Genomic DNA, 14048 nt, shown 5'->3' with positions numbered 1-14048 from the left:
TATACAGTTGTGCAATTGACCATATTCACACAGTGGCCATTTTGCTCTCATGTCATGCACAGGTTGGGATTTCATTCCATCCTGTTCAAACAACAACAACCCAGGGTAGTAGGTTCCCAAACAGTGACACAGACAGTGGAAGGTATAACAAGGAAATATTTATTAGTACAAAATTAATATTACAGGTAGAGAGACTGGGAAATGTCCCTGTCCAGTGTCCAGACAGTCAATCACTTGGTACCAAAAAAGATGGTGTCGTGGGCCCTCTTATGTCCTGAGGCAGCACTGCAGGGAAAAGGAGGAAACTTCCCCTGTCGGCTACACTATCGGCTATGCTCACACCAAAATGGCAGGGGTTAGAACACACTATTAGTAATGACGTTGCGCATAGGCGAGCCCTTTGCACACTATGGAAACACTATCTAGCGTCACATCCAAGGTAAGGCCACTCTTGATACACAGCAAACAGAAAGCCACAAGGGCTATGCTACACATTAGCAGGCAGGGCAGCACACACTCAATGGCCTGTAATTGCATGAATTTACTAGATGCTCAGTGGGCGGTCTAGGGCAGGGGAATCGTAGTGCGCTGGCCAGGGAGACACCACCTTCACTGACTAATGGAGTGCCTGCGGGGTCCATGTACACCAGGGAGTAACAAAAGGTAACACACTAGGAGCTATATATTATACTACCTGCTTGGTCAAATGTACAAATACACTGGAGGAGGGGGGGTACAAACAAGTTGACAAGAACAAGTTACAGGTTGAAAAAACCCTCAGCTCGGAACTAGGCAAAATCTGCATATGGCTCGCTGATAACAAACTATCATTACACATGGGCAAAACAGAGTCCATTCTCTTCGGTTCAAATAACAAACTCAGCAAGACCGACGGCTTCTCAGTTACAGTGGGTGACAATATTGTCACAAGGAAAGAAGAAATTACCTACCTAGGCTCCATCCTAGAGGCAAATCTTTCCTGTGACAAAATGGCATCCAATGTAATAAAAAAAGTCAACCAACGAACTCGATTCTTGTACCGGATCTCCTCACTGGTAAACAAGAATACCCTGAAGACTCTGGCAGGAGCACTCATTCAGGGGTACTACGACTATGCTTGCACCTCATGGTACCAAAGCACCTCAAAGGCGCTAAAAACAAAATTACAAACATCTCAAAACAAACTGGTCAGACTACTGCTTGACCTTACTCCTAGAACCCACCTCACCCCTGCCCACTTTGACAAACTAGGATGGCTTAGAGTAGACGACAGAGTACAGCAACTTGCAATGGGCCTGGTCTACAAGATACACTACACGACCAAGGTACCCATGTACATGTCAAAATACTTCCCAAAGGTCAGTGAATACCACGATCACAACACCAGAGGGAGCTCCACAAATCATGTTAAACCCAGATTCGGCTCAAACAAGGGACTAAACACATTTAGCAATTATGCCACATCAATGTGGAACGCCCTACCCAAAGCTGTAAAGGAATGTGAATCACTACCCACTTTCAAAAACACTCTCAAAGAACACCTACGGGAGACTGCAATTCAAAACTGGCCCCTGTAAATGTCCTAACCCAACCCAATGTACAGTAAATGACCAAGTATGGTTTTGTCAATATTCCAACGTACAGTTTTGCTTGTACAGTTGTACAGTGTCCCACCCCACCCACCCAACCTCCTCCAATGTACAGCCCCCCCCCCCCCCCCCCCCCCCCCCCCCCACCTACCCTCCAATGTACAGTTTCTACGTCAAATGTATATACTCTCTTTTCTGGACTCTTTTGGTATCACAAACAGTACTGTATTTTCAAATCTGATATGTCATAAATGTATAGATGTAGCAGTACTGTCTATCTGTATGTCGTGTATGTCATATATGTTATGATGAATTGAAAATGAGGGACCCTGATGTAAACAAGACGAAAGTCTTTCTCTGGTCTGCATCCCCTTAACAATTGTATGTATTGAGCTGTACTGTACTGTACCCATTCTGCAATCTGTTAATAAAGTTTTCAATCAATCAATCAATCACAGCCTACTGAAGGAGGGTAGAGGAGGGTCTGCAGGCAATAATACTACAATAAAAAACAACCCGCTATAGTTAGCCTAAACAAATTGGTTCTCAATGGGGACTGAGGATAGAGTGCTACAGCAATAGCAGTCCGTTGGCAAAAATGCAAAAAAAAAGCTGGTTCTGGGCCACTCTTCTCAGTAATAAAATAGATTCAGTCCACCTGTCAAAGGAGAGCTGAATCAGTGGCATGTTTGTTCACAGCTTAACCTCCAAAAGCACATATAATTATTTAGCTTAGGGGAAGATGAAGTGGAGAAGTTGTTCACTCGCTGTAGGGTGGTTAGGTTGAAGCTAATGGATGTCAGCTTGCAGATGGTGAAGAACTCAACATGCAGATAGCAGGTGGTGTCATGAGACCACTTGAACCAGTCCGCCATTTCCGAACTCCTCTGTCGTTATAAACCCCAGGTGCTTGCCCATGACATGAATGAATGAATGAATGAATGAATGAATGAATGAATGAATGAATGAATGAATGAATGAATGAATGAATGAATGATCGAATGAATGTGTGAATGAATGTGTGAATGAATGAAAATTTTATTTAACAGATTGCAGAATGGGTACAATACAGTACGGCTCAATACACACAATTGTTAAGGGGATGCAGACCAGAGAAAGAGGTTTTTCTTGTTTACATCAGGGTCCCCCATTTTCAATTCATAGTGACATTTATGACATACACAACATACATGAAATCATGACATTTATGGCATAGGGACATACATGACATACAGGTATATAGTACTGTTACATTTGTGACACATACGATATGCAAATATACAGTACTGTTACCCATAGATCCTGACAGAGAGTATAGGGAGGAGACTGTACATTAGGAGGGGGTGGGTGGGTGGGAGAGACATATACATACAGTGGGGAGGAGACTGTACATTAGGAGTGGGTGGGTGGGTGGGAGAGAAATATACATACGGTGGGGAGAGAATATATACATTCGGTGGGGAGGAGACTGTCTAATAGGAGGGGGTGGGGAATGAATGAATGAATGAAAACGTTATTTAACAGATTGCAGAATGGGTACAATACAGTACGGCTCAATACATACAATTGTTAAGGGGATGCAGACCTGAGAAAGACGTTTGTCTTGTTTCCATCAGGGTGGGGGGGTTTGGACATTTACGGTGGCCAGTTTCGAATTGCAGCCTCCCGTAGGTGCTCTTTAAGAGCGGTTTTAAGAGCGGTTTTGAATGTGGGTAGGGATTCACATTCCTTTACATCATGCTCCTATAGGAAAGCTTAGGAGAACAGTAAAGGAGAGGAGAAGGGCAGACCCCAAAACATGCCCAACCAATCCCCAGTGCCTCTATGGTGCTGTTGTGTTTCAGTTTATAAACCAGGAGGTTTATTTAAATGTGATTAAATTGCAGTCTCAGCTTTCCAGGCAAACTCTATCCACTTCACGCATTTACATTTACATTTAGTAATTTAGCTGACGCTTTTATCCAAAGCAACTTACAAGTTGTGTTCAACAAGTCAGCAGGAAGGGTAACTGGCAGCTAAGGGTCAGTAACATTGTTCGTCAAACAGTGTTGAACTTGAGTGCTACAGACTTGAGTAGTAATATACTGTAGGCAAAGGTAGATTCCTTAGTAGCAGAGTGCATATTAGTAAAAGACAGTACAAAGGTTAGTAGGTTTAATTTCAGATATTGATTGAAGAAGTTTGCAACACTGAGAACAAAAGCAGTGTGAAAGAAAAGTGAAAATACATTGGATATGGTTATAAAGCTGAGCCCCTTATTGGTCCAATGAGCCTAATAACATTCAGATATCTAAGGGTGAGCAGTCAGGACCCCATTGGAATTGAATTTATGATTCTTCAGAGGGTTCAACTCAAATATAATTTTGGATACTGATATTGTAAATCAGTAAAACCTGCCACTGAAAAAGATGCTGGATTTTGGGCCGTGGGCCACAAGTTGAGCCTCACAGCTCTAGAATCAGCTAGTATAACACGTCACTAATAGCTAGTTATTTTAGGAGCAAGTGAAAGGTTTGTTGCCAGCAGGCCACCACTGTGAGAATGCCATTATAGAATCAGGCTACTATATTGTGCAGTCAGTATTTCATGATGAACAGACATGATTTCGACACAGGAAATCAGCCTGGCTCAGCGGCCACATCAACCACAGATGCTGCAACAGCAGCACAAAATTCAAATGTACACCCAACAAAAACTATACCTTGCATGCTCAAAAGACAATATTGAAATAGGCAATACTACAGTCAGAACATGTACATTAGCTTACGTTTGACGATCACAGCAGGAGATGATGGGGCTTGCTGTTGAACACACATGTTTGCTGAACACTAAAATTATTTCATTATAGTCCAATGATTCAGTCAGTTCTCCACTGGAGAGAATATCATGAAGATGACAGTGTCATGTGCATCAAAGTTTTCCCCAGACACGCAGGGACTGGGAGTTCAGTTTGTATGTCACCTTTGATACATTGATGAAAAATTTTACCTGACAGTTGAAACAAGTCTTTCTGCTTGTCATGCATATGGTGACGAGGGCCTATGGGAGACGATTCATGTTGAGGAATATGTCTGGGGAATGTGTCAAGTAATTCAACTAGTGATGGGAAGGCTCTGTTCCGTTGAAAACTGGGTGCTGGCAAGCTGTACTGTATGTCTCGCTGCTAAAACACCTAGCTAGCGGAAGGTGGGTGATGTTTCATTAAGGAGAGAGAATCATATTCTAAATATACCTCATGGGCTTCCATCCCTCTGTGCAACACGCGGGCTATACATTGAATGAAAGAGGTGGGGCTGCTCCCAATCTCGCATATATTTGCGAAAATCAGTGACACAAAAGAAAATCTAACCTATCATGATAATATAAATGAAAGAGGGCCAGCAACGTATCACTCTCAATATCACTCTTGCTCTTGTTTCTGTATCATGGTCAGCTCAACCGGCCCACAGAGCAACTGGCCCACCGCAGTGCACCCGGTGGCCGGTCCACTATTGGGTAGAACAATATGTCCGTTTACCACTTCTCATAAAGCTGGTCACTAGCTTCATAAAAGTGTTTGAAAAGGAGAAATATTGGAAATACAGCTGAACAGTAATTCTCCAATATGTCTAAAACACAGAGGGCAGACAGTATCTGAACAATAATATGATGGATATTATGGAAAAATCGTATGTTCATCACCCCTCTTAGATTTGTTGTACCCTTCAAGTAATCCTGCAAGCCATATTTCTTGTACTATTCCTTTACTCCAACTAGTAAACGCACTAGTTTAGTAACGATATACTACGGACCCCAGGTACAGCTCATCAGTATTTCATCCCACGCTGTCTTCCCATGACCGTTTTTTTTCTGTATGCAAATCTTGTGATCCATATTGTATAAACCTGGGTGTGACCCATCAAGTGGGTCTCACTTGGCAGATTGTTTTCCGCCCTCTGTATTGAACTGAAGTGGACAGAATAAACTATTTTCTTTTTTATCCGTTGACTCGATCTCAATTTCTCTTGAGCTCACCGGACTTGATAAAATAACACTTCCGCAACATGGACCAGGTACAGTAGGTGTCTGCTTCTATCCACTGGAAATGAAGGGTCGCCAGCTTGCATTGATTATAGGCCACAGGTGATTGTTAATATCAAATATGATTTTTAGAGAAGAAACAGGAATGATTGTATAGGCTACTGTACTTCCGTGAGTGTCTGAGGAGAAGTGCAGTAGTGTGTGTATTAGGGTGACCAGATGCAAAAAGTCCAAAAGCAGGACAACAGTAAGATTTTGGTGGGACAAAGTGGGACAAATAGATAATGTAAATTTGTTTTATTAGAATAACATGGTCTTCACCGAGACCAATGTTTTTTTTTTGCTTCAAAAAGAGGGACATCCTCTCAATATGTGGGACGTTCGGTCAAATGGTGGGACAGTACAACCAAAAGGGGGACAGTGTATGTGTGTGTGTGTGTGTGTGTGTGTGTGTGTGTGTGTGTGTGTGTGTGTGTGTGTGTGTGTGTGTGTGTGTGTGTGTGTGTGTGTGTGTGTGTGTGTGTGTGTGTGTGTGTGTGTGTGTGTGTGTGTGTGTGTCTGTGTGTGTCTGTGTCTGTGTGTGTGTGTGTGTGTGTCTGTGTGTGTGTGTGTGTGTGTGTGTGTCTGTGTCTGTGTCTGTGTGTGTGTGTGTGTGTGTGTGTGTGTGTGTGTGTGTGTGTGTGTGTGTGTGTGTGTGTGTGTGTGTGTGTGTGTGTGTGTGTGTGTGTGTGTGTGTGTGTGTGTGTGTGTGTGTGTGTGTCTGTGTGTGTGCATGTTATATCCCTTGTATCTTTTTCTGTTTTTCTTCTGTATAATCAACTGACTTTTATAGACGTGTCAACTGTTCTATTTTTAGAAGTGCATTTGGAGATGTTATCCTTGGCCGACCTCTGTCTGGCAGGAGAGACACAAGGGATTAATTGGCATTTAAACTGATGGACACGTAAAATAAAGAACTTTTAGTGTTTGTTTACCCACCCCCGCCCCCCGCCATTTGATGTCGACATTTTGTACCTCTACAAAATAATTGGTGGTATGAAAGAAGAACTCACGATTGGACATTATTGTCGTTAAGTTGTGGATTGTGTGGTTGGATTAAGTGCTTTCACCACATTACACAATATGGAATGTATGTCTTTATATATTACTACAGAGGGGTTCGAGCACAGGGGCAGCCCACTCGCTGTCCCCCCTGGGGCAAGAAGAGGTTTCAGTGTCTTGTTCAAGGACACTTGGACACGGACAGGGATGGACACATTGAATGTCATGTAGGACCACGTCTGAGACCTTTGAACTGAAGGACAGTCTCTTAATTATGGTTCACAGAATATTAAAGACAACATGTCTCCATAATTTAAACCATACCTCGTTCCATCAAGGTATACCGCTTCTAGTAACGATGCTGTGAAGTCCAGATTCTTTTTGATCTCATCAAAGTCGACATCTTTCTCCTCCAGCTGCTTCAGCATGCTCCTCAACCTGCGTTGACACATAAACACTTTTCACAACTCAAATAAAACTAGACATGTGCCATGACAGTGGGTATATCCCTGAACAGCACACATTCTCAATCCACATTTTGAACATGCCCCTGATCCAAGCCATTGAGGAGTAGTCAATGTTTTCAGTTTCATGAGAATAGCACCATCACGAGGGAAGATGACTCAGACCTTCACAGGCCTCCTTGCTATTGTAAAGCAAAGATATTTGTCAAGTTTGGTGGAAATCGGACAGTGCATTCACAAGTAACTGTTCACCATGCAATTTTCTGAAATTTGATTGGATCATATGGTTTGGCCTATCAATTCTCTAACTGACACCTTTGAAGATGTTAGTCCCCAGATTCCACACAGCAAATTTGGATTGAGAATTAGCACCATTTGGGGATATACTCACTGGCCATTTTCATCATGCCATTTCTGGCATCTGAAATTTTTTAGATGAAGCAGTACAAGGTATAGTACTGAAGGTAGTGCTTTATCTGCAGGGGGGAACGGGCACCGTGGACAAAACAGGGCATGTCTGCGACACAAACTCTAAACGCTACTGGATGAACTGAAAGCACTTAGATATTATGATTGAGTGAGTCATGTGTGAGTGAGTGAGTAAATTGGCTTGTGGCTGCTGAGGAAAGAAGTGATTGGACAACAGGTTGAAAAAGCCCCGCTAACGGGAAGAGAGTTAATTTGGAAGTGATTTAAATGCCATGCTGTCCAAAGACAGCCAGTGGCGAAAGGGCATCATTAGTGCCAAACTTTCCATGAGAGGGAAACTTCCTATGGTTAGGGAGCTTATAAGTGACATATTGTTACAGTGGCCTCAATGAAATATGCTGTGTGTGTGTTTGTTTCTTTGTTTGCTTGATGGAGTGTTTGTTTGTTAAATGTGCCACATTCTGATCTTGTCTTACAACCTATTCCACATTCAAAATCCTACCACTTTCATCAGGTTCTGTTACATTGCCAAAGAGAAGTAGAGCAATCTCCTGTGTTCGATTGTGTCGTGCGATAGCTAAGACAGACGTCTGTAAGCGCAATTCCTCAGTAATTTCATGAAAATAATACATCTGAGAGCATGTATTATTACAGCTCTGACATCATATTTTACCTTTCAAACAAAGGAGTTGCTTCAAATCCATTTTGAATACAAAGCTTTTGTCCCATCGGGATGTATGAAATAGGGATACTGCATATATATAATAGGGAGACACATGATATGATAACTCATTCCCATCATTCGTCATCACTCTTTTAAATGTTACAAGGGCTGTGGCCGTGTGCCACTCTGGCTGTGTCCAAAACATACTGTATGCAGCCAACTCCTGGGGAAGGAGAGGCTCCCAGCTTTCCAAGTGTTTATCGTCTTGGCAAGGGCTTTAGCTGTTGAGCCATAAAAATAGCATGCGTCGGAATGCCATGGCTGATTTTCAATCTAGAGTAGTCTTTTTGATAACACTGTCTTTTCGCTTCATAACACGTAATGGAGAAGTTGAAAGGAGACATGAAGGAAATTACTTGAGTGAGAGCATCTACCCACTTTAAGTTGTGTGTATTGAGATACAATTAAATCATAATGCCAGTTGTCACCAACGTTGTTGAATATATGTATGTAATAGTATTATATGTATATGGAAATATATATCCCGGACCATATTTTATTCTTAGGCTTATTTTTATTCTTATTCGTGACTTTTCGTTTTTGTCTAAATGTTTACTGTTTACTGTGAGCGGTTTGTAGTGCCAAATTTCCCTCGGGATGAATAAAGTATTTCTATTCTATTCTATTCTATTCTATTCTATTCTATTCTATTCTATTCTATTCTATTCTATTCTATTCTATTCTATTCTATTCTATATGCATGCCACGCATACTTTGTGTGCCAATGGCCCAAATTACTCTTTGAGGGGATTCCAGGGAGGCGCACAATGAATAATACTAGTAGTCCCTCTGAGACCCACACAAACCCACACAGATTTGGTGCAAAATGTAAAAAAAAATTCCACTCGAAAATGTATAAAAATCACTCCAAAATACCACGCACATTTATTTGAAATACTTTTTTTTGCAATTCGATGGTGAGCACTTTTTTGTTCAGAACAGCCCCTTATGGTCAATAAACTTAGAGAAGCCATACATTTTCTGAATGCCCTAGGTCTCTAATTTGCGATTGTAATAGGCTTTGATTATCCTAGATAATCTGTAATTTAATAGGTAATAATAGGTAATTTTATACAGTAAGGTCAAGTTTCAAAATGGTCTCACTACAATGAAATGGCTACTATGTACTAACATCATCACACATGACCACAATTGGGCTCATTGAATCCACAAGAGTCTCAGATCTCCAGTCATACATAACCTAATTGTTTGTGTGTCTGTGACTGCGTGATTAGATTTGTCCACAATGTGTTGTCACGCAACAAAGTCAATTTGGATGAAACATTGCACATAGGCTGACAGCAGACCAAGGACCTGAATTCTCTGTCAATGACACGTATTTTATTTAATTGATGTCCATCATTATCCAATGAATAAGATATTCAGTATGAAGTTACACCTTTTGAATGCAGGAGGGCAATACTAGGTTTGCTGGTAATCAGCTCTCTAGCACCTAACACAACATGCCAAACCTATTGTGAACCTATTGTCCTTGATATACCTATATATGCATTCAAATGAATTCATGAATTAATTTCCATTATTGTCCATTGCAATAAGCCCCACCCCTTTTCATATATCATGAACCGTTTGTCGTAGAGAGTTATGGGAGGTGTCAATTAACTCGGTGCAGAGTAGACTACTACTTCCATTGGCCAAGGTTAACCAGGCCCAGGCCCCATACATAAGTGTGTAATAGTGTAATACTGTGTAAAGGTTTATTCCACCCAAATCGTTTTAAAGGTGTATTCCATCCAACAGTGTAATAGAGTGTAATAGTGTATTAGTGTGTAATAGTGTAATAGTGTGTAAAGGTGTAATAGAGTGTAGTAGTGTAATCATGTAATAATGTGTAATAGTGTAATCATTTAATCATGTTATAATGTGTAATAGTGTAATCATGTGTAATAGTGTAATCATGTAATCATGTGTAATAGTGTAATAGTAGAATATGAATAATGTGGGGAGATCTATGTTTGCAGGAATCTCCAGATGTCAAAGGTTATTGATCCAAATCACAATATGGTCTTGAGGTCTTATGTGGTCTTTTGGAGCGATCTTGAGTGATCAAAAATGGTTTGATATTGCACCAAAGTTGCGCAACTATGGTATCAACCCAGACTTTCAACATTTGAATAGGCGAAATGCAAAACACAGTGTTTATTACATAATAGAAACTATTGATATACGGCGACACCTCCCAGCTTCCATATGGTCCCAGCTTTGTGTGCAATGGGGCACCTACTGCTGATCTGAAATATCCCCCTCAATATCCCCATCCCAACACAGGGCATAGACTTCAGGGTTTCACTCTCCTCATGTTGTCTCTCCAGCAATTTTGGTCCGTGGGGCAAAATACCTAAATCAAAGAGCGTCGCTGGCATGTGTGTAATGTATATACAGTTTATGTTAGTATGAGCAGAATGTACATGGAGTTATGTTAGTATGAGCAGAATGTACATGGAGTTATGTTAGTATGAGCAGAATGTACATGGAGTTATGTTAGTATGAGAAGAATGTACATGAGGTTTGGTCAATATGAAGTAATTGATTATTTTATTTACTTTAGCTACTTTAGTGTAGTGTACCGCCTGGCATGGAGCAATTTTAGTGGGGTCGGGTCTCTTGTTACTAAAAATTATTATCATCCAAGACATCCATTTAATACACAAATACTACTTCCTGAGTAACCATAGCTTTAACCTGTTAAGCCGTAAGGTCCCCCAATTGGGGGACCCTGCTTTTCTTTATCATAAATCGATCAATAGAGACGGTATTAGATCCCCAATTATCATATCATGGGGTATCATTGGAAAGCCACACTCATTGGCTACAACCCTGTCCAAAAATGTTCGAGATCGCCAAATGATTGACGGAGCTAGAGCCCCCGGAGGTCGGGGGTGGTAATGTGTATTTTGGCGCACGCCTCACATATCGGCATGTAACTCGAGAACCGCTGAACGGATTTTGTCACCTGGAAGGGCAATTGACAGGCAACAAATAGGGCTTTAATTCTATCTATTAAAAGAAATGCACACTCGAGCCGCTAGAGGTCGGCAAAGTGGCGCGTCGCGAATCGTCCTCATGGCGGCCTACATAACCATATCAAAACAGCAGTCAAAGTGTATATTTAAATTTTTACCGATGTTTTGTAAGATTTACCGAAAATATGAATTTATCAAAAAAATGCTAATCATATCTCTTTTATCGTAAAAAACCGTGAGGAAATTACTAAATCCAGATTTAACCGTGCCATTGGAAATAGGAGCCTTTTCCCTATCCATAGATGTATGATTTGGCCATAATAAGGTCAAGGTCAAGTTCAAGGTCAAATATGAATTTATAATTAAAATTGATTATCATTTATTACTGTATCTACAAATCCTTCTGTTTAATCATCTTCCCTTTATTCATTTGCTTAGATTTTTTGTACAGTTGATCTCAATAAGGTGGTGAATGAGCTCAGTGAGCAAGCTCAGTTTGCGCATAATTGTAACATGGTGTTATTCACCGGCACAGATGCAAATAAAATAAAATATCATCATTTATATTCTCCTTTTTTCATTACAATTTACTCAAGCCTAGTAACAGACACAATATTTCTGACACTGGGAATACATACCCCCATGTCCCTAGATGTGCCTAGATACCAAGAACATGCTAATTGACCTTGTAGAAGTGGAGCAATCTTCCATTTACTTAGGCATGTACCTTTAGGCGAAATTTCTGAAAATAGGGCTACAGCTTAAGAAAATGTAATGGTAGGCTGCCTGCCTGGCCACCACCCCTTGCTTAACCCTTGTGCCTTGTTAAGTAACTGACAGAGTTGTCACGTTAGTGCTTGAAAAGATTGCATCACGTTCAAGGTCATAAAAAACTTAATTTGTAATATTTCGTTCCAATTCTTTTTTCATGAATACCACTATGAACCTAACTCAACATATCTATTGTAGGTGGTTAGGGTTGGGGTTAGGGTTAGGGTTAGGGTTAGGGTTAGGGTTGGGGTTAGGGTTAGGGTTAGGGTTAGGGTTAGGGTTGGGGTTGGGGTTGGGGTTGGGGTTAGGGTTAGGTTAGGGGACTGTTGGGGTGGGCACGGGCACAGGGATGAAATTTTACCTTCTCCTAATCTTTCTGTCTGGGTAACCCTAACCCTAACCCTAACCCTAACCCTAACCCCCTAATGGCAAGAAATAAACCACTATGGACGGTTTGAAAGCTAATATAGTTAACTTTTGTGTTAGAGGGTTTCAAAATCTAATCTTTTCAAATTCTGTGAATATATGGAAAATAAGCAAACGGACACAATTTCATGACATAATAATCAACACAGCCATCGTTGTACACATAAACACAAAAAAATATAGGCAAAAAACACAAAATAGTCGCTAAGGGGGCAGAAGAGTTAATTTGAAATCCCATCTATTCTCTAAAAGTTTAACTAGCACCATAATGACTATGGCATGAATTATGCATCAAATTCAAGAGGAGAGATTTATTAGGACATGCAGCAAACGATGCGATGCAAAATTAATGCTGCAGACTGCCACAACAACAACACAACAAAAGCACATGACGTGACCCCTCTGTGCGACGGCACTTCACTCGGGCGGCAGAGATAACACAGGGGAGTGAGCAGAGACAAGACTCTTCACACCAGTATCTGAAGCAATGAAGTGCTTGTTCGCAACGCTGCCGGGTCAAATGCAAGAGAAGGAAAGAGACCTATTTAAGTCTGTGATAGAATAGGCATGCATAATACATGGTGCTTTGATGTGTGATGCAGGGGGATGCTCTTCCCTTGGTCAGTCAAAACATTTGCAAAACATAATTCCCCTCCCCTTTTTAAATATTGTTTTTAAAGGCGGAGGGAATACTCTCTCATCGCTCCCACTGCTGAAATGGAACCTCTCATAGACTTAGAGTTTCAGCTAAAACAAAGTGCCATGCAGTTATTGCAGTACATTAACACCCATTACTGTCCAGGACAGAACACTTTATTTTTTTTTATTGTAAAATACTTGACAGTATTTTAACATCCTCAAACTAATAATGTAAACTCCACGGTGTAACAACCTTTGACATAATAGTCTGAGATAACAGAACATGTTTAGATACTGTACCCATCATAACCCGCCCTATAGTGGCTCATACCAGCCTCCCTGGTTCTCAACCCCCTGGCTTACCTAGAGATGGGGATCTGAAGCCGTTTCTTACGAACTCTCACCAACTCAGCCATCCAAGCGTTGCCCTTTTAGACCCCACAGTTAAAACAGAACTATGTAAGAGAGTGAACGAGGACACTTGCAGCAGGAGAAACAGAGAGCAGAAAAGTTCTCTCCGCCACCAACATAAACTTGTGTCCTGAGACAGACTTGTTGCAGCAAGCATCCCACCCACTTCTGGGGGGACCTACTCCACTTCTCTCTGATTGGCTAGGCAGGCTCAATGTGTGACAGTGTATGTGTGTGTGTGTGTAATGTGTATGTGCATCTGTCTCTCTGTGAGTGTCTGTGTATATGTGTAAACCAGAGATGTGAAGTGCGAGTTAGGCGACCTCACTGATGAAGTGTTGACTGCAGTGTGTATACTCTAAAGTACCCTTAATGAGAATTTTCCACTGCAACAATACAGAGGGAGCCTTTCACTGAAGCCTATGCCAGAGACACCCAAACCAAAATAAATAAACAAAGCTTGTCCCCGAAAGCCACCCGCGCCAGCTCCACAGGTTAATGTACCTGGTGCTCATTCCTGGGTATAGGCATTTTGGTGAGTGGGGGCTAC

General features: G+C 41.3%; 1 protein-coding gene across 1 annotated transcript in view; it reads right to left on the bottom strand.

Moving 5' to 3' along the window:
- The window catches only part of LOC311229652 (dual specificity calcium/calmodulin-dependent 3',5'-cyclic nucleotide phosphodiesterase 1B-like), a 133815-nt gene extending 120277 nt beyond the window's left edge, over positions 1–13538 (bottom strand). The window contains exons 1-2 of the mRNA XM_084315729.1: positions 13451–13538; positions 6975–7088 (exon numbers count right to left, since the gene is read on the bottom strand). Of these exons, the coding sequence (XP_084171855.1) occupies positions 6975–7088; positions 13451–13503 (167 nt within the window). The 5' untranslated portion in view covers positions 13504–13538. The remainder of the gene's footprint in view (positions 1–6974; positions 7089–13450) is intronic.
- Positions 13539–14048: the final 510 nt, after the last annotated feature.

Source organism: Notolepis coatsorum (genome assembly GCF_963971535.1).
Source record: "Notolepis coatsorum genome assembly, chromosome: 6".
Taxonomy (NCBI): Eukaryota; Metazoa; Chordata; class Actinopteri; order Aulopiformes; family Paralepididae; genus Notolepis; species Notolepis coatsorum.
The sequence above is the reverse complement of the archived record's forward strand: the minus strand, read 5'-3'. Positions and strand labels throughout refer to the sequence as shown.